We start from the raw sequence: 27,700 nt of genomic DNA on the forward strand, positions 1-27,700 counted from the left end.
CTTGACAAAGGGGCTTTCTTATCATACCTCTGCTCTGTGCATAGGACTAAGTTCTAGTAGAAAGGCTTAAGCTTGTGGTGCCATATTTATAGGTGCTGACTCACTGCTCCAGTTGTTCCATTTAACCATGATTTTTGATTCCTTGGTTTGAAAATTGTATTCCTTTATTAAAGTTTAACACAAGTAGAACATAAGGAACAGTGGCACCTATTTTAAAGAACATCATTTATAACATCTCAAGACAGAAGTCATACTATTGAGTGTACTTTTAGTAATATTTAATGTTTCTTTTGTTGTCTTACCCTGGTTTTCCTTATGGAGTTAAAATTCGTTAGCATTTTGTTGCAATATGAAACAAGTGGGTCACGCAATGAGCTTCCTTCTTGAAGATTCCATGACAACCCACTCTGCATTTTCTTCCTATTTCTCTTTCTTGGTCTTCTCTGCAGTATCCTTTCCATCTGCCTGTCCCTTGAATGTTTTAAAATTAAATATTCTCATTTTAATTTGTAAAAGCAACACACACTCATTAAACAATTCAAGCAATTAAGTCACTTATCAATTATATCCCACATAAAAAACTATAACTGCACAGTAATAATACACACGCACACACACATACACAAACATATTGATCTACCCCTCCACCTCTCTATGGGTTCTTACTATATATACGTTATTTTGCAGCTTGAGTTTTGATGTAAAAATATACCATCAGTGCTGTAAATATTGGCATTCCTCAGGGTTTTCTCCCAAGTTTTTTCCTCCATCTCTGCCTACTCTGAATTGTGTTACCTGACGTGTGGTTTTGGTCACCCTCCTGATCATTCTCAAATATGTATTGCCAGCCCTAGTCTGTCTCTAAGATTCCAGCTCCTCTATTTATCATTGCCTACTTAGATGCTGCATGGGTTCCTCATACCCAAATCTCCCTGAATACTGTTTCTCTTCCTGTGTCCACTTGAGGGAGCAGCAATAGATTTCACCTCATTTTCCCACATTGAGATTTGCCATCACCATCTGTCCTTCTTTTTCATTCAACCACATTCTGTCAATCACCAGGCCTATTTTTTCTGTCTTTTTAATATCTTTTTAGCTAATTTGTTATTCTCCATACTGCCTACCACCTCTGTCATCCAAGTGACAGTCATCTCTTGCTTGGGATGCTCTAACTTTCTAACTATCCTTCTTTCTTTGATTCCTCCTCTTCACCTTCTAATCCATTTGCCACACAAGCCCAAGGTGATTTCTTCCAGTGCAAATCTGAACATGCCTTACTTATAATATTCAGTGGCTTGCCATTGCCAATAGAATAAAGCCCAAACTCTTCAAGACTAGTAGTCTTCATACTTAGAGGTTTCACATGATCTGGCTTCTGCCTGTGCTTCGCCTGCCTAGTTGTTCACCATCCCCACCTTTGACTCTCACTCTAAACGTAGGCACTCATCCAGAGTTCCTTGAACATTCCATGCTCTCACTTACACATGTTTGCCTTGATACATTCTGCCTCCCCCTCATGCTATTTCTTCCAGTTGATGTTGATTTATCTTTTAGGCTACTTCAGTGATACTTCTCCCAAGAGCTAGGCTTGGTGTCATTCCTATATATTCTCAAAGCATCTCATACTTCGTCCTTATCCTATTGTAGCATTGATCATACTATACTGCAATTGCCTGTTTATAGTTTGTGTCTTGCCACCTCTTGCATCCCCCACCACCATTGCCACTACTAACTTGACTGTGAGCTCCCTGAGGGCAGGAAGTAGGAAGAGCACAAAATGTAACCCCTGAGAGGGACCAAATATTTGATGAATGAATGTCATCAGAACCAAGATCCCATAAAGCTGCAGAGATGACCAGTTTCTGAATCTTAGGAGTTACAATGGTCAAGTCTAGTGCCGTGAGGGAGTGAAGCAATGTCATCATAATCAGAAACGATTTGCCTTTTGCTTTCCTTCATGCTTTATGCTGTTTGGAGCCTTCTGTAGTCTTAGCAATGTGTTGTAATTGGAGAGTTGGAGACCTGTGCAAGGCCTAACTCCTCAGTGGAGCAGGAAGAGAAATGCAAGGATTCCTAGAGAGGGGAAGCTAGATTTTGGTTAGCTGATTGTCAAAATACTCAAGGCAGCTATCTCACGTCTCACAACTGGTAAATCCTGCCTCCCTGCCTTGAATCTCAAGCTCATTAGAGAGAAGACTAGGTTTTTATGAATCTCCCTCACTTCAGAGTCCCTGTGTCCTTTAACCCACATGCTAGGGAGGAGAAAAAACAAGTACTACTGAAAACCCGCCTCATGCCTCATGACTGTTTTCTACTCTTTTGTATACTCCATTGATTTTACACTTGAATACCACCCACCCCAGCTGTTACATTTTAACTGTGACTATATTCACACTGACTTGCATGGGATACTTCTCAGTTCTATAGTAAGTACATATAGTAACATATAATGGAAAGAACTCTGGATTTGGGTTTAGGAGATTGGGGTTAGGAACTGGGTGCTCTAGCTCAGTCATATGATCTGGTGTGGTCCTATTTTATATAATTTTGAAGTATTGAATATAAAGTATTAAATCACCTTTAAGGCAAACAACTTGAATTAATGAAATTCCTCCTAAATTGATCAAGAACTGTATAATATCAAAGCTGTTTGGACCTATTGGATTATAAGCTGTATTGATTTTATTGAAATATTTCTACATTAGCTGATGAATGGAAATACCCAATAACTGCTGTCATGAGAATATAGTCTTAAAATACACAAATGTCAGTCAGACTTTGCAAAGTCTTCAGAAAGGCACCTCATGTATAAAAGGCAATCTTTCTGGCCTACGTAAGTCATCTGCCTTTTCTTCACTTCATTTTTCTCACTGGGGAAAACTGGGGGACTAAAACCTACTTCCCAGTAAATGAGAAAATGTACATAGAAGGTGCCTAGTTTAGTACCTGGTACAGAGCAAGCACTCAGCGAATGTTATCAGATTTGGAAAGTATATATGATAGACAGCATAATTGAATGTCTGTTTTCTACTAGAAATTCTTACAACAAAGCAGTAAACTGGGTAATATATATTGCAGCTTAAAAAATTAGAATCAGGCCGGGCGCAGTTGCTCATGACTGTAATCCCACTTCAGAGGCCGAAGCAGGTGGATCACCTGAGGTCAGAAATTTGAGACCAGCCGCCAACCTGGTGAAAACTCATCTCTACTAAAAATACAAAAATTAGCTGGGCATGGTGGCAGGTGCCTGTAATCCCAGCTACTTGGGAGGCCGAGGCAGGAGAATCACTTCAATTTGGGAGGCAGAGGTTGCAGTGAGTCGAGATCATGCCATTGTGCTCTAGCCTGGGTGACAGAGAGAGATTCTGTCTCCAAAAAAAAAAAAAAGGAAAAAGAAAGAAAAAAATAGAATCAGAGGACATCTTACTTCATGGATACGTGTGGATTTTGAGCCTATGACTGCCTTTTCCCATGATTTATTTTATTTCTTTGTTGAAATAATGAGTAAGATGGCCAGAAATAAGTTTTAAAAATAGATCTGAAGAAACTGTTCTCTTAGTTCCCTAGTTCTTAAAAGGGCCAGAAAATTTTAAATAATAGAGACACATTTTTGAAAGGACATTTAAGTCAACTCATACATGACCTCTTTACCCTACTTATGACATGAATGTAATAGTCCAATAGTTTCTTTTATCAGGGTATAAACGTCTTTAAAATTCTCCAATTATTCAGAAGGACATCAAGTCACTGTCACAGACATGTGAAGGTTAAGAAAAAAGGTACTCTTGGGTGATGTAGGATAGGGTAGATTTACACTTTCTCTTGTTCACCTTAAAAACTGAAAATATAAGATTTTCCAAACTATAGTGCTATCAGATATATTAATTATGTCTTAATTGGAGCTTTGGGGAAGTCCTTGCTCTCGTAAATATAAGACATTATTAACAATAGAGTGATTAGGCTACAGAACCATTTAATTTAACAATTAATCCACAGTTGAAGAAAATAAAGTTTTATCAATTTGGGGACAGAGTGAACATAGAGAAAACCTCAAGTATGAGAAGATGAAGATTTGGTATTTCGATTGACCACATCTTGGAGGAAAGATTTACAGGATGTATACATCCTTGAGGCCCAAAGTTACCTTTCTGACTTTCAGACAGAGAAGATGGACAAGATCTGGATTAGAATGGAAAATTGTTCTGTTTTGTTTTTCTTTATGGCCATGGATTTGTACAAATGGAGGAATTTGGAAGGACCTGAAGCAATGGCCTTGCCATTTGATCAAAACTAGATGATCCCAAGTCCTACAAGAGTCAGCTGAACTCACTAAAATTGCAACAAGAACAAAATATCATATTTCCCTGTTCTGGTTTAGAGGCAGCTAATTTTTCCTTAAGTAAGTTTGGGTTTTGAGCCTCTTGAGTTAATAGCTTTCCTTTTGCTATCATGCACACTCTGCTAGCCTCAGCACCTGGATCAGATAAATAGCCTAAATAATGTTTGTTTCATGGACTGCTTTCTTATGAACTATCTCAGAATGTAGTCAATTTGATGGTCCCTGCATTTGGCAGAGAACCAACAAATCACCCCACTGAGGTGGACTTGGGACATACTAGGAGTGAGGCGGAGGGTAGATGAAGACGGCTGGGAACAGGAAAATATGTGGGATGCCTTTCCTTCCAGGTGCCCATCTGGGCTACACTTGGCCAGATGGCAGGAAGACCAAGCATGGGACAGAGGATTTTGGCTTCTTCCCTCATTCCCCTTGGTCAGCTTGGATCTGACCATTTGACAGACACATTAACACAGAAGTAAAAAGTTAGAATCTGCTCTTATCCTTTAGTCTGTGTCAAACAGTAGATTTTAAAGTTCTTTAGGGCAAGAGTGTCTTATTCACTTCTCTATAACCCTCTGAACTATCAAAATGCTTGGTATATAGTAGTGATTTTTTTAGGTAAAAATATATCTTAGTTATTTCAGAATACATACCCTCCTTTAATGTTCTAGAATTTTTGAGCTGAATGTTACAGTGGATTCTAAACAGAGTGATGAAGGTTAAATGGGCAAAGGTAATCAAATGTGTTCTTTATTTCCTTTCTTGATGTTGTCACCTTTTTGGGGAGTGGGGGATGGGGACAAACTGTTAACTCTCAATCTTTTACAAATATGTTATTTACTCTAAGGACTTTCTTTGGCAGCCCTAGTTAACGTTCACCAGATGGTGGAGTCCAACTGGAACAGAGAAACGGGCTTACCAAGGAAGTAAGCCTTGGCCTCTCATGAATCTGGCTAAATCTCTTATAGAGGCAGATACATTTGATTGAGTACTACTATTCTTGTTTTGTACTCTTTCCTTTATAACTTTATGAATAAATGACAGCTGGCAGCACAAGACCTTTGAAAGCTACTGTTCTATTAATTCAATAAGATGATATCCCCATTTCTTCTGTCTTCTTTCTTTAAGGGAAAACATGAAATTATGTTTTAAAGCTGGTGCAACTAAGACTTGGGTTTTCCTCGCCTGTTCCCTGTGAGGTACTTGTGTCAGGACTTCTTGTGTCGTTACATGCCAGGCTGTCCTGGGGATGCTCTGTAGTTCCTTAATGCCAATGCACACATCTGTTCAGAATTTCACCTTTCTCATTTTTGAACATTTCTTAAAATTGATGGATGCATTTAATGTGACATTTTTTTCCCCTAAAAGACTGTTATGTAATCAGACCAATGATGGCTTATAATTGATGGTATCTTAGAATAGAGAAAAGGTAATGTGTTTTAGTTATCTATTGTTGCATAACAAATAACCACAAAACTTAAAATAGCAATAATCATATATTATCTTTCATGGCTTCTGTGGGTCAGGAACTCACCTAGGGCACACTAGGGAGGTCTGTGTCTGCTTCAGGCTGTCTGGGGTATCAGCTGGAAGACTTAAAGCCTAGAAATTAGAAGCATCTGAAGGTTCATTGATTCCCATGTGAACTTTGCTGGGGCTATTGGCCCACAAGTGGTCATTCTATAAGGAGATAATGGAGTGGAAGGAACTGAACTAAAAATCTTTATTCCTTTTCTTATGAGTGAAATATTTTCCAAAATCATAAGGATCTCTGGAAGGAAGAATAAATTCGGCATTTTCTAAGAAAGGTTGCACTTGGGTTTCTGATCTGAGCGGAGCTTGTAGATCCGAACTTTGAAACACGATCTAACTTTTGGCAGTGGGAAGGGCAGCCTGTTATGACAATCACACATACGTGTCATATCAGAGCCTGTTCCATCCATCAGCATTCAGGATGATTTGTACCAGACTTCTTATTTAGTCTTCCCCAATTCTCCCTACCATCTTGAGGTTTGAAATTCTTGGTGGGGAAAAGAAACATAGGTAACAGTGACACTCTTTTCCCCATTTGAATCAGGAACTTGATAGTCATCTGTATCCAAATACTCCTTATCTTTCCATTTTAGAGAAGAGTTCTTCTCTTGCAATCCTTTGAGATTTCTGATCTAAGCATATTAAAGAGACACTTTCTCTAAAGTTCCTGTTATTCAGATCTAAGATGCATCCTAGATCCAAGGGAATCCAACAGTGTTTGGCCTCTGTAACCCTTCTCAACTTTTGAAGGTTCAAATAGTTAGATAAAATACTATTTTTGAAAAAAATAAAATCAAACACTACTCTTTCCTAAAAGGATAAAGTTTTAATAAAATGGACATTTTTGGTTTAAACCTTTTAGAGTTCAGAGGGGCCATTTCTTAAGGCCTACATCAATTGAGGTTTCTAACTATAATGTTTAAAGTAATATTGCTATTAGTATAGAAATGTGAAATAAGCATTCCACCACAAAAATAGGTTTTCTTTTGCTGAACTCATTTGGGTTAATTCTGCAAGGATTACCTGAGCACTAGGTTCAGAATATTGAGCTTTAAGAAAATGTTTGTAAAAGCAATATTGTTATCAGTAGTAGTTCATATCTGCTCTGTGCCTCCAATTGGCAGGCACTTGTGGAATTCATGGTATTATCCTCATTTTACAGAAGAGGAAACTGAGCCCAGATAACTTATGTAATTTGGCCAAGGTCATACACTGAGCAAGTAGCAAGCAGAACTCTGTCTCACATGAAAACGATTGTGTGGAGGAATTTGACCAGTATTTGGGTAGCTATAGAATTTTTCTCAAGCAACTACTAAGTCGAGGGGACTGGTGTATACTAATGGAAACTTTTCATGTGGAGTGTCTTCTTACCTGAAGCTGGAGGCTTCAAAGAATTAAAGAGAGGATCTTGATAGGGCTAATGCTTTCCTTTCCCACAACTCTGCATGACTGTTCCTACTTTACCCCTTTCATATGAAGGCATTCATATGATTTTGTTGTAGAGGCTTGTGATGATGACTTCTTGGCAAAAAGCCTCACCATGTTGTTCTAGTGTGCTGGAAACATGATTTCTAAGACACCTGACACATTGACACTTGTACTGACTTCAACCCACACCCTTAATAGAGGAGCTGGGTCTCTATTGTGACCATAATATATTGCACCAGAAGACCCAAATGCACTGCATTGCTTGAATAATTTGCCTGTATGATGGTACCCATCTGGAGCTACTGAATTTCTCACAGATTTTTGTTTTAGTATCTCATTTATTAGGTTAAAGAAGGACTGTTTTATTCTAAAGAAAGTTTTTCAGTTAGAGATTTGACATGGCTCAAAGATGATAATAGTGGAACTGTTGGACATATATAAACCTTTCATTTTTGGTATGTATGCATGTCTTTGTATTGAATCCAGATTAGTTTTAGTTTTGGTGTGTTTATTCTGTAGAGTGTTTAGCACTCTGAAGTTTTTCTAAATTAATGAGCAATTGCATCATGGGTAACCCACACTGTGGTTTCTTTAGATGCAGTGTAGCCAATGGCAATAGTCTGTGTGTATGAGGGGGTATGTATGAGTGTGTGTATGATAGTGTGTGGCAGGATGAGGGAAGAGATATCAAGGACTCTTGAGATCTGGAATTTATAAAAATGATTTGTTCTTTAGTTTTCAGATTAACTTAAATTTTTCTCTTATTATAGAAATAATGTTTATTGTAGAAAACTTAGAAAATACATATGGGCTCCCAAAAATAAATAAACATGACATCTCAGAGTTAGTCACAGTTAAGATTTTGGTTCAACTTATTCCAATCTCATGTGTGTGTGTGTGTGGGGGGGTGTGTGTGTGTGTGTTACTATGTGTGAACATTCATATATATGTTTATTCTTGCATAAATAAGCCTGTACTATAAATACTCTTCTATGGATTATCTTTTCAGATGTATCCATTCATTCAATATTCTTCCATGACATCATTTTTAATATCTTTACAATTCTTATTGTACGGCTATGCCATATCTTTTGGACATTAGATTTATTATTATTATTTTCTTTATTCTGTTTTCTTGCAGCAACTGACTGATAGAAGCTTTAAAAATTTTGGACCTCTGAATTGGCTCCCTTCCCACACCACAATCAGCAGACTGTGTTATGCATTGCTGCTTCCCTGCCCTGAGACCCACTTCCGGCATAATAATGCTATGGAACTCATTGCTGTTGACAGCTCATCTACTTTTGCTGTTTCTTCTTGCAGGAGACAGAGCATGTGGTATCCAGCCAGTCAGAGGGTCAGGTGAGAGCAGGAACACCAGCTCATGAGAGTCCACAAAGCAATGCCTTCAGGTGCCAAGAAACAGTGCAACTTCAACCAAGGTGGGCCCTTTGTTGTCAGAAGCTATTCTGTGCTTGTGATTCCTTTCTCAGAAATGCCAACTGTGTGCTTGCCAACCCCACACAAGAGGCGAGGCTTTCTGACTTTTGTTGGCATTCCTTATAGTCAGAAAAGCTGCTTAAAGGGGCCTAGAAGGAGAATCGCTGAGTGAGTTTAAGATAAATGTAAATGACCTACTTTCTCTGGCTTCCATTTGAAAGTAATCTGCCTTAAGTCTCGGGGGGAAGTGGAGACAGGTCCAGCCCTTGGAGAGAAATGCTGATTTCATCCTTTCTTATTCTTTATTCTATGCTAGAGGGAGTTAGGTTTTCCTTTGTGATAGTGATAAATTTGTGATGACCATGTAGGCACCACACCAACTGATTTTTACATAGTCTCTCATTTAGCCTTCTCTACTTTCTCATAAAGCTGTGTACTCATAGTCTGAAAGATATTAAGGCACTTGCCTAATGTTGCACAAGTGAAAAAGACTGAGCCAGAATTTGAACCCACAAATGTCTGATTGCAGCACGGCAGGTGCAGATTCTGTGCTGACCCAAGTGTCTTCCAGTGACCTTAGCCCTGACATAGCTCCAGGATGGCCTCTCTAGCCTGCTAGACCTGCTGGAGACAGCCCTGGATCCAGAGCAAGGATGTGGGTGGAAATCAGCCTGCAGAAAGGTTGGCATGACATTCTGATGGGAGCCTGGCATTGCAGCTGTCTATGGAAAGTCTCTTCTGGAAATAAACAGAAGAAAGAATTCAACCACTAGTTGTGTCAGCTGTCTTTGTAGGATCTTGTGTACAGTGTAATCATAGCCCTCTCTCAGTGGAAAGGGAGGGCTGTGTTTCTGAGCCTGACCTTTAGAATTGTTTTTCTAAGGCAGCACAGTCTAAATCAACAACTGCAGAGAAGATTGGCTATGCTATGCAGTTGTACTTTTAAATATCCAATATACCAGATTTAAAGGTTGGAGGGGACCTCAAAGATAAGGTGCTTCCCTATCCTGGTGGATTCATGGCCATCTTTTATAACCCTCTTCACAAGCTGACTTCTTTTATGTGTTTATTGTTACCTGACCTCAGGTAATACCTGTTGGATTCAGCCTTGTAATTTCTCCACTAATCAAGACATTCTGCCTCCTATTTGAGGTATTATTGTAAGAAAGCTGTTTTTTGGCTACTGGAATCAATTTAGTCAGTGACCCACCAGCCTGATGACTGTCTCCCTCAGCAAGAAAAAAGTCAACTATTATTCCCATGTATATTTCAAAATAGTATAAAAGCAAAACAACGCAAATAAAAACCCAAACAAAGTCATTCATGCTTGTGTATGGAATGTATGGTGGTCCTGTAGGGGTAGATACTTAACGGAGACCAACAGGGGAAAATGATATTAGCAATTAACCTTCTCAAAGATGCTAGATGTTCAGTGAACTTAAAGCCATTGTGTATCCCATTTTGTATTTCTCTTCCTCTGCCCCTTAGCAAACCTTCATAGGATCCTAAATATCTTGTCTTTTTCTCCTGCCCGTCTCCCATCTTTCATGTCCCACTTTCACAGAATTGAGCTTTCTGACCTAGCAACATTCCAGACTGTTCTGTGCACCACTGTCAGCAATCGCAGGATCTGGTGCTAAGTCACATATCAGGAGTGCTGTGAGGGTCGTTATGTCTAGTGCTGTTAGCTAAGTAACCTTTAAACTACAATTATTTATCACAACCATGGTGACATCACCAAGGGACATTCTAATGGAACTTTAAAAAAATCCATCTCAGAATATTACAGGGATTGTGAAATTTGATGAACTGGTGAAATGAGATCCGAGACTAAAAACAACTTTTAATCAGGTAGCTCACATTCCTGATAACATTCCTCTTCTGTTTTAAGCCAGCATCTGGCCAGGTTTGGGTATACCATGCCAAATAGAATCTTGATAGAGACATGATACTGTAATGGGACACTCCAGACCTAGGTCTGGTTCAGAGTGAAGGAATAAGACAGGCTAAGTCTCAGCAGGTGTAAAATGCCATCTTCTTTGGGGCAGTGGGTTGGGGGAGAATGCTATTAACATAATGAACACTGTGAGAAAAGGAAGAAAGATCTCTCTGTAGCAAGAAGCCACCTTACTCCTTGGGGTCACACATCATTTGGGTGAGACTCAAAGGAGTAGTCAGTCTTCAGAAAATGAGTCCATCTTCGTGGAGGTGAGATATTGGAGTGGATTGAGGTCATGAGGTGGGCATTGATCTTTCCACGAATGCCAAATAGTTTCATACCTACAGCTCTCAGAGTTCTCATGTTGTATATTGGGCTCTTTTGAGCACCAGGATCCTTTATGTATTTATGAGGATGAGATTCAGGAAGGTCTATGAACGTGTTTGCCCAAGTCTCTGTGTATATATACCTTATTATTGCTACTGTAATAACTGATCATGGCTTTAAACACAAATTTATTATCTCATAGTTCTGTAGGATAGAAGTTCAACATATGTCTCCCTGGGCAAACAATAAAAATAAAAAGGTGTTGGCAGGGCTCCATTCCTTTCTAAAGGCTCTAGGGAAGAATCTATCAATTTCCATGCCTTTTCCAGTTTCCAGAGGCTGCCCACATTCCCTGGCTTATTGTCCCTTCCTCCATTTGCAAGCCACCAACATTGCATTTCTCCAATCATTCTTCCGTAGTCACATCTCCCTCTGATCATGGCTGGGAAACATTTTTTGATTTTAAGGATTCATGTGAATAGGTTGGGCTCACTCAGATCTCAAGGTCCTTAATTACATTTTCACAGTCCTTTCTGTCACATAAGGTAAGATGGCAGAGGAGGGACAAGGATGAAGACATGGACATCTTTGGGGAGCTATTATTCTGTCCACTACATGTATGTTTATTTTTTTCTAGTGAAAATCTCTAAAACATTTATCAGACTCTCATATGGCACATATAACCCCAGAAAATATTTAGAACCCCTGTCCTAATGTCTTTCTACCTCCAAGTTTGAAAACACATGACTCCAGGGAAGATCCAGAACGGTTAAATGAAGGTTAGCCTAAAGCTGCCTCATTACATATTTTAAGTTCAGCCTAAAGGTTTTTCTGTACATCGTGAACTATAATCTAAATGGAGTTGTATACAGACTGTAGCCTACTCTTGCACCAATCACCAAGTTGTGGCCAAAGGTGGCCAGCTGTTCAAATAAGGTAAACGCCGAATTGTAATGAATCCAGCTGTTTCTGCACCTCACTTCTGTTTTCTATACGTCACTTTCCTTTTTCTGTCCATAACTCTTCTTCCACCATGTGACTGCGCTGGAATCTCTGAGCCTACTCTGGCTGGGAAGGCTGCCTGATTCGTGAATTGCTCTTTGCTCAATTAAACTCTTTTAGATTTAATTCAGCTAAAGTTTTTCTTTTAACAGAACCCTTGTCCTAATGTCTTTCTACTTCCAAGCTGGCTTGTTCTGATTTCCCTTAACAGAGCCAGTCTCAGATACAGTTAAAGCCACTTCCATCTTCTTTCACTGCACCCTTCCTCCCGTTTGCCATGCCCTGCCCTTCCCTATATTATAGTCCTTGGCCTTAAAGTGCCATACATTAGAGGACTCAAATTTGGTGTCCTACAGGTGTATCTGGTGTGGAGACATATTTGGCTTGTACAAAATTAAACTATTTTGAATCAACGTTTTAAAATCAAAAGTTTTTACAGATTTTTGGCTTTCTTTGGAAGAATCTGAAAGTAGGATAACCCAGGGCCTACATTCCTCCAAGGTAACAACTAGCTGGAGCTGAGGAGTAGCTTTCGATTTTTTTCACAATTCCTACCCAGCTCTCCTCGTTTATTTATGCTCTTTGCTGAGCTTCTATAGGCATTTGATTTATAATGCCTGCTTCAATAATTTTCTTCCTGGCAACTGCTGCTCCTGGGGACTCTGTAGCTCCCCAGAGCGAAGTCCTCCTGCAAGAAAATGTCTTATCATATGGTGATGACTGATATTGTCTTAATGCCATCTTTTCCCCAGATGACATGTTTTCATTTGAATATGGGCTTTCAGAGCACGAGTGGAAGGGCTGGGTTATTATACTACTCTGGCATACTCCTCAATACCTGGTATTTTCAAAACATGTAAAATTAAAGAACTGTGGTTAGTTAGAGCTGGAAGAAACCTTAGTAATCATTTAATACAACTCTCATTTTCTTCTTTGACACCCAGTGAGGCCGTGATTTTCTCAAGTTCTCTCTCCCCTTGATAATAGAACCAAGATTAGTACCATCAATCTGTATTGAGTTACCATTTAATGAATATGCATTAGTTTGACTGATTTTTAGAGCTAAAGCCAGTACCACTCCTATAAACCCTCAGATATGACAAAGGGAAATTTATGAATGTAAGAGAATATTAATGCAGTTGGGGATTTCTTACTAAGCTAAGAAAATTTACTTTTGAGAATGATTAACTCACTTATATTTAAAATATTGTATTAAAATTTATGACGGCATTAAACCTTTAATGTTGTTAAAGACCTTGTCTGTATAAACAGGAGCTATTCTGTAGCATTGTCTTACTGTTAATTAGGTTGGTGGTTACATTGTGAGCTCCAGTTCATTATTGGCCTCTTCATCCGGATTCCCACATTAGAGGAGGTTGAAGATCCTTAGCAAGGATAATGGCCTTGGATGGCCTCCACTATTTTTTGACATTCCAGATGAAAGAGAAAGCTGGGGGCTTTGTTGCTTTATAGAAAGAGGAAGTTTTGTTGGCAACAACTTTTCTATGGGGGATAAATCCTTTCATCTTTTGTGTTTGAGATAGATAATGTGTGTGTGTGTGTGTGTGTGTGTGTGTGTGTGCGTGTGTGTGTTTGAATAGCTAATTGTTTCTTATTTGAATGTTTTTCATAGAAGTGAGCAGGGTCTTAATGAGTTCTGCTAAACAGAGAAAGAATGAGTAAGAGAATGAGCACTGAGATTTTTCATATTAATAATACAAAAGACATATCTCCCTTCTTGAACTGTACCTGATCTCTGCATATTTCTAGGATGTTCTTCTCCTCCCTCATTAGCGTCCTCCTATGATTTTGTTTTGTTTCTTTTTAAAAGGAGAGCAGGGATGAGGTAGAGATAAAAAAAATAGCTTGTCTTCACAGTGCTTTGAGACTCCCTAGTATACAGTTGGATAATGAGTGAGTATTGACCTAGCTCACGTTGACTATCCCACATAGAAAGGGAGCCAGATAGGAGGGCTCTCCTTCATTGCCGACACATACTGCCTCCTTCTGTGGACACAGAAACAACCTGGTGGAAGGAAAGAACTTTCAAACGAAGAGATCCAGGGTCTTATCTCACATCTATCAGGTGACCATGGTCATTTCACTCAAATTCCTGGGCCCCCTCCTCTAATATAAGGAATTTGGGTCAAATGATTTCTAGAGCTTCTTCTGGCTCAAACATTGAAAATGCTCAACACTCTAGATGTTTAAAAGATTAGACATGGGAAGACTTTAGCTTAAGAATACAAGCTCCTGAAGATGCAGATGAAAATAATTCCCCCTCCCCTGCTGTAGAGCACAAAAGTCCCACACCCAGTCCGTAAACTGCTGGTTGAAAAAAGAGCCCACACTTGATTATTTTGGAAATGAAATCCTTCTTTTTTGTTGTTTTTTAAAGGAGACTACCCTTGGTCATTTGATAAATTGTTAGCACCTTCACTAATAATTTGGCCTAAGGATAAAAGGGAAACTTAGAGACATTCTCTCATTCAAAATGCTACTACTACCACTGCTACTAATAATAAAATAAGTGAAACATTGGAAAATATAGAAAATCGCAAGGATGTAAAAATGACTTGTTATCTTACCTCCCAGATACAACTGCTATTACCATTGGAGTGCACATTCTTACATTGTCGCTATTGTTTTAATGTTGTCATAAAGAGAAATTGTGTATGAAAGGGGCTTCTGGATGCACTGGGCTTTAAATCTGCTAGAAGCACTATTTACTTCAAGCACGCCCTAGAGTAGAAAGTTAGGCAAGAATGCATTATGATTGTACAATAATCATGTATAGCAGTGTGCTTTTCTACAGAAGACCAGTAAGATGAGTAATAGAGTAGTAGGTTAATTATCACGAGATTGGTGAGTTCATTTATGGCTAAATTGAACAATTTAATTTTCCATAACAAATATTCTAACATACAATTTCTCTAAGAAACATGTTTACAAGCTTTGGTATCATTATAGCCCTTTGTTAGAAATGATATTTCAAGGAAACCAAACAGGAAACTTTGTCCTTAACATCTGAACATCTTGGAAAGTTTCTTGGCTTAACATAAAATAGATTTAAGAGAAATTTCAATAATGATTATAGGAGACAGAGAATGTATAAATTTAAACCTAATTTAGAACTTTGGCCAGCTGGTTAAGTGTTCAGTATGCCTGAGGCCACTAGAATGGGGCTAATCTTTAACTTACTCTTCATCTTCCCAATGAAGCCATGGCTACTCCCATATTTCTGTTATAGTTATTTGTCAATGAGGTTATTCTTTTTTAAGCTTTACATTAAGTACTACAGACACACACACACACGTTATGTATAGTGACATACACATACACACAGAGCTCCTACTCAACCCTCCGTATGTTTTTTTTCTTATATTCTTATTGCTAGATTAAAACATTTTTAGGATTAGAGAGATAGATAGATGTATATATATACACACACATATATTTATCTAAGAATATATTATATATAATTACATTGCTTTATGTTACATTATAATATACATTGTTATATATTACATTATGTTATACATAATTATATTACATTGCTATGTAACTTGTTTATCCTGCTTAATATTATATTTTCCATATCATAAAATACACTATAACGTATGTAATGGCTGTAAAATATAGTCATGTACCACATAATAACATTTCAGTTAACAGTGGACGTGTATAATAGTAGTCCTGTAAGATTAAAATACCATATTTTTACTATACCTTTGTGTGTTTAGATATGCAAATACCGCTGTATTACAGTTGCCTACAGTCTTCAGTACAGTAACATGCTCTAGAGGTTTGCAGCCTAGAAACATTAGGCTATACCATATAGCCTAGGTGTGTAGTAGGCTATACCATCTAGGTTTCTGTAAGTATACTCTGTGATGTTTGCACGACAATGAAATAGCCTAAGGATGCATTTCTCAAAATATATCCCCATCACTAAGGGATACATGACTCTATTTCCTTTTACGGATATACCATCATTTATTTAATGAAATCCAAAGTATTTGATATTGCAGTTACTTATAGGATTTATATTTGTATTTATTGCTGTAGTAAACATCTTAAAAACAGTATCTTTATGTGTATCCATTATAGTTTTCTTGGTTTGTGCTTAAAAGTCAAAGTTGTCTAGGCATAGGATTTGGAGTAGCTAACTGAAATGAAACTTAAGATATAAATTTTTAGCCAGGCACACTGAGATTACAGTTCATGCTTGTAATCTCAGTACTTTGGCAGGCTGAGGCGGGCAGATCACTTGAGGTCAGGAGTTTGAGACCAGCCTGGCCAACGTGGTGAAACCCCATCTGTACTAAAAATAAAATACAAAAGTTACCTGGGCATGGCGGCACACACCTGTAATCCCAGCTACTTGGGAGACTGAGGCATGAGAACCACTGGAACCTGGGAGGCAGAGGTTGCAGTGAGCTGAGATCAGACCACTGCACTCCAGCCTGGATGACAGAGCAAGACTTTGTCTCAGAAAAAAAAAAAAAGAAAAAAGATATACAATTTTCAGTTATCCGATCATGGAAGAAGATAGGGATATAATAGACAACTAGTAACTTTGAGAGATAAAAGATAAAAGTCATGTGGGTGAATTTCTGTATGTGTTGGAATCATAGGATGGTGGCTCTGGGTGGAATGTTGGAGACAATCCAGTTTAATCGCTTCCCCCTTCCTTGTGTAGATATTTCTGTTTCAACCGCTAGCCTTCATGGTTTTCTAGTTCACATTGTGCTAAGGGCAAAGTGCTTCTGGCTTTAACATTCCCAGAGGACATTTGAAAGTCATGTGGGGGATGGGAAAATTCTTTGTTGTGTGGGATGCCTCATTCATGTCAGGGACTCTGACACCTTTGGCTCTAGCCCACAGAATGCCAGTAGATAACTCCAGCTTCAGTAATAATCACAAATAGCCCCCAGATTTTCTATGTGGCCCCTAGGGGACATACCATCACCCTGTAAAAACACAAAAACAAAAAAATCCCACTAAATTTCATGATAGATACATTATCTAAAATCATGTTTTATGTGAGTCTTTATTAACATGGGGACATGATCTATTTATAGGTGGAAGAAAGCAATTACATAACAGTATCACAAGATGTTCCTATTTTTGCTTAATATATAATTATTTACAGAAACATATACTAGAAAGACATAAATCCATATTTTAGTGGTGGTAATTTTGGGGGGAGATGAATTACAGGTGATTAAAAAGATATTTTTTGTGCTTTTACTTTCCAAGTTCCCCCACTAGCGTTCCCCTACTAAGTTTGTAATTGGCAGAAAGTGATAAGTTTATGTTATTTGCAAGACAAATAATAGTACCTACTATTTCTCTGGCTTTATTTATTTAATAATGATTGAATCTTACTTTGGGACAGACATGACTATTAGGAGAATATTAGGAGACAACAGATTTATTTTTTATTTTCGTTAACTGGGAAAACTTAAAATGAATTTTCAGTGACACTTGTGGCCTTTGTGGTTTAGGTCACTTGGGATCAGAAACCAAATACTACAGATGATTTTATAGGTTTAAATAATGTTTAAAACCATAATTTGTATCATAGGTGCCTCTTTTCTTCAGCGTTTGCCTCAGTAGAAAGTCTCTTCTTATACTGTTGAGCAGCATGCCAAGCCTCTCAGGGGTTCAGTAGCACAGAATTCTTACCAAGAGCACTCCAATGACCCTGCAGATGCAGGGACAAGGGAAATATCAAGATCCGTTGAAGTGGGGGTGAAGTCCAAGGGGAGAAAGATTGAGAAGGGGTAGATGCGGGAATAAGCGAGCTGTCGAAGTCTTCTTAGTGCCTTAAGTTTAGCACCAACACAAGAAAACAGTTTTGGCCAAACCTAGACTATTGAATAAATCGAAAAACACATAAGAGAGCCCCTGGGAAGGGCCTAGGAAATATGCAAGATACTATAGTGTAAAGAGGAAAGGCCTTGGCAGTATGCAGACCTGGATGCTAGTTCCAGCTTTGCTGCCTCCTTGGACAGATTCCCTAACCTCTCTGGGCTTGGATTTCTTCAGATGTGTGATGAAGATGAAAATATCTACTTCCCAGAGCTACTGTTGCAAGGATTAAATGAGACACTGCATGTTCAGCTTCATTCAGGGTCTGTCCCACAGCAGGGGCTCAGAAGATTAATGTTGTGGCTCCGTAAGAGAGGAGATCCTTCCTCCATGAAGGGTTTTGCTTAGCTCCATGGTACTGATCTATGGCTTGCCAACACATCCATCTTGCTGCTAGTGTTCTCTCTTCTCTCCTCCATTTATCTAAATTTTAATCTCATCTCAGAGCCCAGCTCACTCCCAGATTTTCATGCACCTTCTCCTTTCTCAATAGCCCATGTTGATCTCTGTAGTTAGAACATGATCAATGTAACTAGATACATGGGTACTATTGTTCAAAGAGTTTGGTTTATCTCTTCAAATAGGATATATGTCTATTTTCTGTAATTCTTTTGAATGTGCAGTTTTCAGCACAGTGCTGAACTCATAGGTTCAGTAGTTTAGTAAAGTTTCTGCTTATTAATTCTTAGGTAGGCAATTCCATGGAATTCTGGTTTGCCCTCCATAATATCATGCCTCTCTTGGCCATATTTCATTGTGGTCCTTTATATACCTGGCCCTTCACAAGCTCTAGTTTGCTTTTGTGTACACTGGCTGTGCTTCTTGTGCTTCCATATCCATCCTTTACAGAGCCCAGATTACCTTTATAGATCTGTTTTTCTGCACATCTTTAAGCTAGACCTTAGCTTCTCTCTAGTTGAACCAAAAACTATGCATCCCTTGGACCAGTTGGTTTCCCAATTCAATCTCAACTGAATTGCCAGTTGAGATTCCAGTGATTTGGACTCTCTTGCTCAACTTGGACATGTGATTCAGACAATTTCAAAAAGGTTTTTAAAGGGATTGTACATGGCAAAGTGCTCCTAGTTGACCATGAATAGTCGTGGTTGGAAAAGTGGGGATCAAGAAAGTGGTCCTTTTCAATGTGTAATTACTGCCAACCTTGCTGATCTTGCTCGTGTGAAACAAAGGAGACCCAGGCTATTGCATGACAAGCAGTTGTTTCTTGGTAATGTGGTTGGTATTCTCTGCAAACGATGGAAACTAACTGTGTTTGATTCAGGCAAAGAAAGGGATCTAAATTAAGGCTATTGGTTAGCTTAAAAAATTGAACTAAGGGCAAATATGCTTTGGGAAGGGTAAGAACCAGGCCTGGTCCATGGATTTCTGGATTCACGATGACAGGAACATGTTACTCTGAGGTGTTATCACTGGATGATCCCATGCTAATATAACAGCTTTTCATTCCTGCTCAAGGAATTGACTTCAGGGAGAAGGAACTAACTGGCCTAGTTCAGGCCATATGTTTACCCTTGCTTGTAGAATTGTGGAGAGCTGGTTTCCCAAGGGAAAGGGAGGTTGATGTCAGAAGAAGTGGATTGGAGATGAAAAATGCTGAACAGATGAATTCAATATAGTGTTGGGTGACTTGGGGGCATGGGAAGAACCTGGAGCTGTTGGAGGAAGAGAACTAAGAACCAATTTTACAGGTCAGAAAGGCTTGGTGTGGCTTGCCAAACTTAAGTGAGTCAAAGGCATGGAGAGACCAGGGCTCCTCCAACTTGCCTCCCTGATCATTAACTCACCCTTGCCCCTCAGACCCACACTGATTCAGGTTCTTTTCATCTTGTGCTAAGTCGCATCAGCAAAGACAATTAAAGCTGGAGTGTACTGAACTACAGAGAAAATGTGCCAGATGATGTCAGAAAGGTTGGTGGTGGACACACGACATGGGGCCTGGTAGCCTGCGTGTTGATTCTTGGATTTTGTCTAAGTCTAGAGGAAAACCACTGGAGTTTATAAACAGGAGTGACAGACTCAGATTTACATAAAAAGACCACTCTGGGTACTGTGTGTTGTATACTGTACTGTGTGTTGTACGCAGGGGTACATCTTGGAAGCTAGCATATCATCCCTGTGGGAGGTGCTGGTGACAATGAAGATGGAGGGAAGATGACAGGTGGAGGATACAGACTCGTGACTCTTTCCTTTTGGGAGAGAAAGAAAATCTTGAATAGGGAACAGGCAGCATTTAGGCTTGATTAATATTAATGCCTACTCAAATCCCCTGTGTCTTGAAAAATATTCTTCTGTTCCAAGAGCTAACCTGATTGATACTTTAAAAGTTAAAGTGTTGCAAGTCTGAGTATCAGTTGTAATATCAGAGGAGCCAGTGTGATACGTAGTTACAAATATTCGTCAGCTATTCACCTGTCATTTAAATTCCGTGCCCTCCCCCAATGTGGCCCGTCACTTGTGATACTCTGTGCCCTTCACTTCATCGGTCCCTGATCTAAATCTTCATTCGTGTGATTAGGTTTTTCTCTTTCCCCCAACTGTAAGCTCCAAAAGACAGAGATTGTGTCTACTTTGTTACCACTTTCTTACTTGAGGTTCCTCTTGAAGGTGGATTCTGATAGATAGGAGGACCTGGGTACAGGAAGGTGGCCCCAGGAAATAGGAACTAGGGAAGGAGGAAGAGCCCACAACAGGTGTGCAACTTGGTAGGTTGTCACTCTGAGCAAGTGGGGTCTCTCTGAGGAACTGTGTAGACAGTATCTCAGACTTATCCCTCTGAAAGTTGAGGGGGGCTCTGCAGCATTTATTCACACCCCCACTTCTCTTCTGGCTGCGGGCTGCTCCCTGGGGAGTTAAATCTGCCACACATGCAGGCTGGGGAAATTAGCCCTGCCTGGCAAAAAGCCTTGAAGCAGAAGAATGAAGAAACTTGGCAGATGCTTGAGGTGGGATAAGGGGAGCAGGCAGAAGTGTCCTCGGAGCTGAAGTATTGGTTATAACCACTCTGTCTCCTGGGCTGAGCACTGCCTGGCACATGGAGCAGGTGTCTGATCATTATTTACTGTGTATATGGAATGAATGAGGTGATGCAAGCAAAGTGCCTTGTAGCCTGCTCAGCAAACCACATGCTGCTATAATTATTACTCCTAATAATGTCTTATTAGGGCCTCTGCTCTCACTCATTCACCAGGAAAAAACCTGCTGGATCCTATGTCCTCAGTATTCCATCCAAAATGTGTTCTTTATGGTTCACAGTGCCTTTTAAAACACACCCATGTCTACTTTACCTCCACTCTGCCAATTCTGAAGCTGGCCCTGTGCACCTGACTCACTGCTCACCCATTCTCTGGGCATTGGCTGCTTCCAGTCTCTGTTCCAGCTCACCAAAGTGAGAAGTGGTACCTTTTCCACCACAGCTGGGTTGCCCCGTATTTGAAATTTTTCATCGTGTTTTGAGGGGCTCGGCCTTTCCCTCTTTGGGAATGTGTTCCCTGGGGGACCAGGCCAGAAACACCATGTCACTCCTATACTCAAAGAAGTTCCTCCCTTGTGCCGTTTAGCCACTAGTGTCCTCCCAGGCTGTTGCACTTGGACTTTTAGGATAGTGTTCCCCAGTTAGGAATCCCCTAGAGTGCTTGTTAACTATATGCCGTCATCCTACTTTTCTGGAAATTCTGATTCAGTAGGTTTGGGTTGTGGCCCAGGAATCTCTGTTTTAATAATACTGGCTGATTCTAATCTTCAGAGAAGTACAAGGTGGGAGGTGGTGGTTGGGGGAGTTGGCTTCTGGGAGGGTATACTGTTGGGGATCAGTGTTCTGTTTCTAGCTGCAGCATCCTTGGGAGTTCATTGGCCTGGACAAGTGGATACATGGGTTAGGAAGTCAGTTTCTGAACATCCATGGACTTCTAGTTTTGTTTTCTTTCAGTAGTCTCTTGGGGAATAATTTTAAACACTGTGGCTTGGTTTCTTTTTAATCTTTCAAGTTGGCTGCTTAATATTCGACCTCAGTCCTTTCGCAGACATTTAGTAAGAACCAATAAGAGAATGTCTTCAATGTGGTTTTGACTCTCCAGAGAAAGGAACTTCCTATTTACTGGTATTAACGGCTGTTATTGTTTCTAATAATATTACTGGAATTTATTGGCATCTTGTCTGTGTCTGCATATAGAGCTATTGTTTGTATATAAAGCGTGTTTTGCTCAGAGGGTTGTCCTCTTGGGATATACCTTTTGTTTTCAAAAGAGTTTCAGGAAACACCAGTCATACAGCCAGCCAGCAGTCATCCGGGTATACATTAGTGTATCCCAAGTATTGCTTTCTAATAGAAAGGCTTAATTTTTTAATGCAGTGGAATATCCTGAATTCTGAAGATGTGATGGGAGTCAGCACTGCTCAGTTCTAAGGCTCTGATTCTATGTGAAGTATTCTGAAAAGTGTGTTGGATGCTCTCCTTTTACTCTTTCTGCCCAGATTTTCTAGGTCATGGGTTCAAAAGCTACTAATTTCATAGATCTCTTCAGGGAAGAAATGCATTTGTTATGGGAATGAGCGTCATTCCATCCTCCAGGCTCTGCTAGCATGCTATAGATGGAGGAGGGAGCATCAGTTATAATTACTTTACAGACTCAGGAATATATAAGAATTGGCAGCTGCCCATAACCCTGGGATGAATACTTTATTTACAAACATATGAGTGCCTCCCGTGTGTCATATGCCAGGCTTGGCCCTAGAGATAAAATGTTAAGCAAGGCTCCTATGGTCCTTGCTCCACAGTGCTCACCATTGTGAGAAATAGACAATCAAATAATTATACAAATACATGATTAAGAACTAAGACCTGCTGCACAGCAGACGTAGAAGATCAGAATACAGTGAGAACATATACATGAAAGGGAGACCTGATTGGGAGCTATCTAGCATCCAAAGTATGAATGAGTTACTTAGGAGAGAAAGTGGAGAGGGAACAGCATTACAGGCACGTGTGAAGGCCTGCGCTGGAAAGGAGCATGGTGCATCCACAAAACTGAAAGAATGCCAGTGTAGCTGGAGTTCAGAGAGGGAGTCTGATGCAAGCTAAGGTTGAAGAGTGGGCAGATGCTAAATCCTTCAGGGTGTCATAGGATACTCTCAGAATTTTGATTTTTATTTTAAGTATAGTGTGTAGAAGGGTAGTGAAAGATCTTGTGTGGTTGGTGGCCTGAGGAGGGTAGAGGGGAAGTAGGGAGACCAGGGAGGAAACTACTGCCATTCACGTTGTACAAATGAGAGGTGCCGGTGGCTTGGCCCCAGATGGCAGTGGTAGAGATAGACGGGAGGGGACAGACACAAACATTATTTGGGATAAGAAATTGAGAGGCTTGTTAATAACTTGGTTATTGGGCTTAAGGGAAAGAAAAGTGTTATATCACTGTCAGTTGTCTTCCATGAGCCATTGGCAAGATGGGGAAGCTTTTCACTGCAATAGGAAACACTTTCCTCTGCTAATTTAATTATAGATAGTTAAAACATTGGTATAAATATACAACTGTGAGCTAAAATGTGGCGTTTTCACAAATTATCACATCCTGCAGTTTGACACTGTCCTTAGGCCAAGAAAAATATCTTAATGCTTAGTTGGTTTTATTGTTTTGAATTCCAGTACACCTCCTGTGAGAAGGCCACTAGAAGATGACCCTACAGGCTGACTCAGCATGAGCTTTAGGGTTGCAGCAAAGTGGAAACATCAAACATTTTTAGAAAAGTTGTATTTCAGTGGGCTATCCACAAGTTTGCAGTTTGAATCCAGGTGAAAGCTCTTTTCATATCAGCACACAATTAAGTTTTGCATTTCTCTGTTGAGAAGTATTTTTTAGTTTGAATTATATACTGGTGGCAGCAGTAGTGGTGGCAGCAGTGGCAATGGTGGTGCTGGTGGTGGTGATGGTGATGCTAGTTGGTGGTGCTGGTGCTGGTGGTGGGGGGTGGTGATGCTGGTGGGTGGTGGCAGTGGTGGTGGCAATGGTAGTGGCAGTGGTGGTGGTGATGGTGGCAATGGTGATGGTGATTGTGGAGGTGATGGCAGCAGTTGTGGTGGTGGTGGTGATGGTGGTGGTAATGGTGGCAGTGGTGGAAGGTGATGATGTTGGTGAATGGTGGTGATAGTCATGGCGGTAGTAGTGGTGGTGATGGTGATGATGGTGATTGCAGAGGTGATGGCAGCAGTTGTGGTGCTGGTGGTGTTTGTGGTGATGGTGGTGGTGGTGGAAGGTGATGATGTTGGTGAATGGTGGTGATAGTCATGGTGGTAGTAGTGGTGGTGATGGTGATAGTGGTTATGGTTGGAGGTATCACATGCTCATCACTACTGAGGGCTATAATTGGGCTCTGAGGAGTGCAGGCTGCATTTCTCATTGCCAGGACCTGGACTGGAGGACAAGGTTACACTGGAGTTACTCTGACTGGCTGACTCATTGTGGTCCCCTTTAGAAGCATGCATTTGATATATATTTGCTTAGTTACTTTCCTATTATTGTTTTGGACACAGGCAGCAAGAGAATTGAAGGGAGTGTTCAGTGTGACCCAGTTTTTGTGTGTAGGCCAGCTTCCAGGAAGGATTGTAAATGGTTCAAGCCATATCTTTAAGTATCTTAAAAAGAAGGGAGTTTGAGATGGCTAGCTACTATTCCAGTTCTCCTTCATTCATTGCTAAACTTCTCCAGTGAGAAGCTTCATTTATTTTTCCTCTTCTACTATGATCTTTATTGTTTTCAATCCAGTGGCCTTTTCTTTTCTCCCCTTCTGTTTCTCATTATCTCTAGGTGACTTTGACACTTTGTAGCAGTGTGAACCTGGGCCATTCTCCTGCATGTCCTGTTCTTCTTGCCTTGCTTTCTTTTTCTCCATAATACTTAGCATCTGGTGCATCATAATCACTGGTTTATTTCTTTTTGTTCTCCTCCTCCCATGAGAATGTAAGTTCCACAAGGGCAGACTTTATTTTATCCACTGCTTTGTTCCCAACACCTGCAACAGTACCTAGCACATAGATGGTGTTTAAAAAATATTTGTTGACTGAATGGATGAAGTATTTAACTACCCTTTCTCCTATTAGGTCAAATAGATATAATAATGCTAGTCTCATACGGTGACCTTGAAGATTAAATAAAATAATGTAAGTAAACTGCCTGGAAGACCCACCCTGGGGTAGTAAGGGCTGGTGAATTGAAGTCATTCTTGGGTCTAGTTCTTTCTCTAATTTATCCATCTGTTGAAAAGGTATATATTGAGAAGGTGCTAGGTTCTTTGCCTAGCATATAATGAAGGAAAAAGTGATGCAGAATCTGCCCATATGACCTTACCTGTGGCCACTGTACACCATCGAAATTATCATCACCCCCTTCCTCTGCTGAACACACATAGAGTGCCCAGTTCTAGGGTGAACCCTGGCCAGACATTTTTACTTCTCTATTTCAGCCTCACTTCAAATGTCTAAATCTGAACTCATGAATTGCCTCTCTTTATGAAAAACATTACATGTTTTTCTGACTTCATTAACAAAAAAACCTACCATTTTCCTTGTCACACAGACTCAAAAGTTTGTAATAATTTTGATTACCCTATCTCTTTCACTCCATACTTTGAATCCACACCCAAGACTTCTTGATTGCTTTTATCATTGAAAAATGTCTTTTATCTGTCTCTACCTCTCCAGTTTCTCACCACCATTCTTCTTTTTTGTTTGTTTGTTTTAGAGATGACGTTTTGCTCTGTCACCAAGGCTGGAGTGCAGTGGCACAATCTCAACTCACTGCAACCTCTGCCTCCCGGGTTCAAGCAATTCTCCTGCCTCAGCCTCCTGAGTAGCTGGGACTACAGGCGCATGCCACCACACCCGGCTAATCTTTTGTATTTTAGTAGAGATGGGGTTTCACTCTGTTGCCCAGGCTGGTCTCAAACTCCTGGGCTCAGGCAACCCACCCGCCTCAGCCTCCCAAAGTGCTAGGATTACAGGCATGAGCCACTGCACTTGGCCTCTCACCTCCATTCTAACATCATTTGCCCTGATCCTTGATTTGCTGAAGTGGCTTCAAGACTCAGTGTTGATTAGCTTTATCATCATTTAAGATTTTACTAGATTCTAAGTCTCCTTAAGGAACTGCCTCTGATTGTCTATTATTGTTTCCCCAACACTGGACCAGGCACACAGTAGACATTCAGATGGCTAGTAAATTAAATTATCTTTGATGCTCTAGACTACAGTTCTCAAACTTGTTCTGGAGGTTTATCTAATGGTTAAGAGTAGTTTTCTTGGAAGATCATGTGAGTATATTCCACGTAGGCTCTTCTCTATATCTCACTAATATATACCATGTATTTTTAACAAAGTATATTTCTGTTTCTTTCCATGAATGTTCGCTACTTGGTTATTTGTTTTACCATCTGCTGTCACTCATCAACAAGGAGCTTGCACCAAAGCCCTAGGAAAATTTGTATTTGAAGAGTGTAAACCGGTAAATATTTTTTTCTATTAGAGAATACCACTCTTCCATTTTGCTGGTGCTACTCTGTAGAAACATAGTTTGAGAACTATTGAGGGTTACAAAGAAACTACGAGCCATTCAAAGTGTTAGCAGTCTTAGAGACAGGATTACCCCTGTCTCTAAGACTGCTTTTGCCTATTTTGTGGGAAAGAGCTATTTTGTATTTTCTGATGCACTGAAATCACTGTTTGTGTCTCAGGGGACTGATGGATATAAGATGTGTGAGCCAGCAGTCTTCCTCCTCACCCTTTTTTTCCCCTTGAGCTGTCTATGCCTGAGCGCATGGTTGGGAGCCTTAGTCTCTCTCCCACCCAGGAGGGAAACGCTGGTTTGTTCAGGCATGAAGGACATTAGTTTGACCTTCACAATTTTCTTCTGTAACCATCCCCTGAACTTTTCTCTTTAGAAATTGTTTGCACAGTAAGCAAAGCTTATAGAGTTAAAAAAAATGTATTTTTAAGAATATTTTAAAGAAGTTAGGCTCCTGGTATTTCTAAATGTACATTATGACGTTTAGATATTGACCTTGTTGCCCATTTAGAGGACATATATGCTTTCTTCAGGATTCAAATTGGAGCAGAATAGTAACTGTAAATAATTAGATCCCCAAAGAAATCTTTTTATAAATGTTAACACTGAAAAATCTCTTATTCATTAAGATAACTGTCCTTTTCATAAGGATAATAACTATAAGTTAATATGTTTATTATATAATAGTATTCAGACTGTTTCAGAAAAACTTGAATTCTATTTAACAGATGATATTGGACCATAGAATTTAACAAATCATGATTTGGACCTAAGGATCGTTCAACAATGGAGTTTTGTGTATTTTGTTTTTGTTTGTAAGCTAAAGAAAATTGACTTACTGTAGGTAGATATGCCTAAAGTTCATTTTCATCTGTTGTCAGCTATGTAGTGACAAAACCCAGCTTCACCATGTGTCTCAGTCCATTTAGTGTTGCTATTGCAGAATACCTGAGGCTGCATAATTTACAAGGAAAAGAAATTTATTTGGCCCGCAATAATAGTCATTGAAAAGGCTAAGATTGGGTGGCTGCACCTGGTGTGGCCCTCAGGGTGCTTCCACCCATAGCAGAAAGCAAAGGGGAGTTGACTTGAACAGAGATCATATAGTGAGAGAGAAAGCAAGAGAGTGAAACCAAGGAAGCCAGACTCTTTTCAACAAGCTGTTCTCTAGGGAACGAATGTCTTCCCTTCCCTTCCCTTCCCTTCCCTTCCCTTCCCTTCCCTTCCCTTCCCTTCCCTTCCCTT

The 27,700-nt window shown here is 39.8% G+C and overlaps 1 protein-coding gene across 5 annotated transcripts in view; it reads left to right on the top strand.

Moving 5' to 3' along the window:
- FAM13C (family with sequence similarity 13, member C) overlaps positions 1 to 27,700 on the top strand; it is a 120,943-nt gene that overhangs the window by 35,254 nt on the left and 57,989 nt on the right. For all 5 annotated transcript variants that reach the window (XM_011988336.1, XM_011988334.1, XM_011988335.1 and 2 more), the window contains one exon: positions 8,624 to 8,742. In XM_011988336.1, the coding sequence (XP_011843726.1) occupies positions 8,624 to 8,742 (119 nt within the window). The remainder of the gene's footprint in view (positions 1 to 8,623; positions 8,743 to 27,700) is intronic.

Source organism: Mandrillus leucophaeus, unplaced genomic scaffold (assembly GCF_000951045.1).
Source record: "Mandrillus leucophaeus isolate KB7577 unplaced genomic scaffold, Mleu.le_1.0 Scaffold327, whole genome shotgun sequence".
NCBI lineage: Eukaryota > Metazoa > Chordata > Mammalia > Primates > Cercopithecidae > Mandrillus > Mandrillus leucophaeus.